Genomic DNA, 930 nt, shown 5'->3' on the forward strand with positions numbered 1-930 from the left:
TGCTCAGAAGAGTTTGGGTTAATAATGTGACAGCCAAAACATCTTCTCCCTGATGAAACATCCCACAGTGAGAATTGCCTTCGAGGTTCAAAATCCCACCAGAGGAGCTGGCCCAGACCCAAGCCCCTCTGCACAGGAAGCAATTGCAGACAGATGTAAATCCCAGAGAGGGACCGTGCAGTTCCCAGCACCATTCAGACAGACACTGCAAGTTTGGGTTAATAATGTGACAGCCAAAACATCTTCTCCCTGATGAAACATCCCACAGTGAGAATTGCCTTCGAGGTTCAAAATCCCACCAGAGGAGCTGGCCCAGACCCAAGCCCCTCTGCACAGGAAGCAATTGCAGACAGATGTAAATCCCAGAGAGGGACCGTGCAGTTCCCAGCACCATTCAGACAGACACTGCAGTAAAGCTGGCACTCACCCTCAGCACCCCAATCAGCCTCGAGCCACTGCTGCCAGACTGAGCACAGAGCAGTCAGGAGCTCTAATAAAAATCCTCAGCAAATACATGGAAAAACTGCTGCAGGGTTCCATGGAGGCAGGAACAGAACAGCATTAAAAGACAACTATACTAATCTTACTACAGAAAAGTATTCCTGCTTGGAGACTATGTTTGAGAAGTGTGCCCTGCTCTACCCCTCGTGCTTAGGAACTGGCTACAGACCACCCACTGCAAAACTGCCAGGACTAGGTGCAAGCACTTCCATGCAGGTAGGGATGTATCACATAGGGAATGACGCCGTTGTCATTTCAGCGCTCTGCCCTTAAGGCAGAGTGACTAGTTCCCCACCTCTTCCTCCCGATATCTCCCCTTACCAGTGTCCTCCAGGGAAGGTCCCGCTTGCATCTGTCGTACCAGGCGAGCAGGCTCCCGCGCAGGACCGCGATCTCCGCCGGATCGCTGAAGCCATGCGGGGCGGGCGG

General features: G+C 52.6%; 1 protein-coding gene across 1 annotated transcript in view; it reads right to left on the reverse strand.

Annotated features, from left to right (window-relative positions):
• MUTYH (mutY homolog) overlaps positions 1 to 918 on the reverse strand; it is a gene marked incomplete at its 5' end in the record, with an annotated part of 4,605 nt that extends 3,687 nt beyond the window's left edge. The window contains one exon of the mRNA XM_009084992.1: positions 823 to 918. Within this exon, the coding sequence (XP_009083240.1) occupies positions 823 to 918 (96 nt within the window). The remainder of the gene's footprint in view (positions 1 to 822) is intronic.
• Between the last annotated feature and the right edge of the window lie 12 nt (positions 919 to 930).

Source organism: Acanthisitta chloris, unplaced genomic scaffold, assembly GCF_000695815.1.
Source record: "Acanthisitta chloris isolate BGI_N310 unplaced genomic scaffold, ASM69581v1 scaffold28751, whole genome shotgun sequence".
NCBI lineage: Eukaryota > Metazoa > Chordata > Aves > Passeriformes > Acanthisittidae > Acanthisitta > Acanthisitta chloris.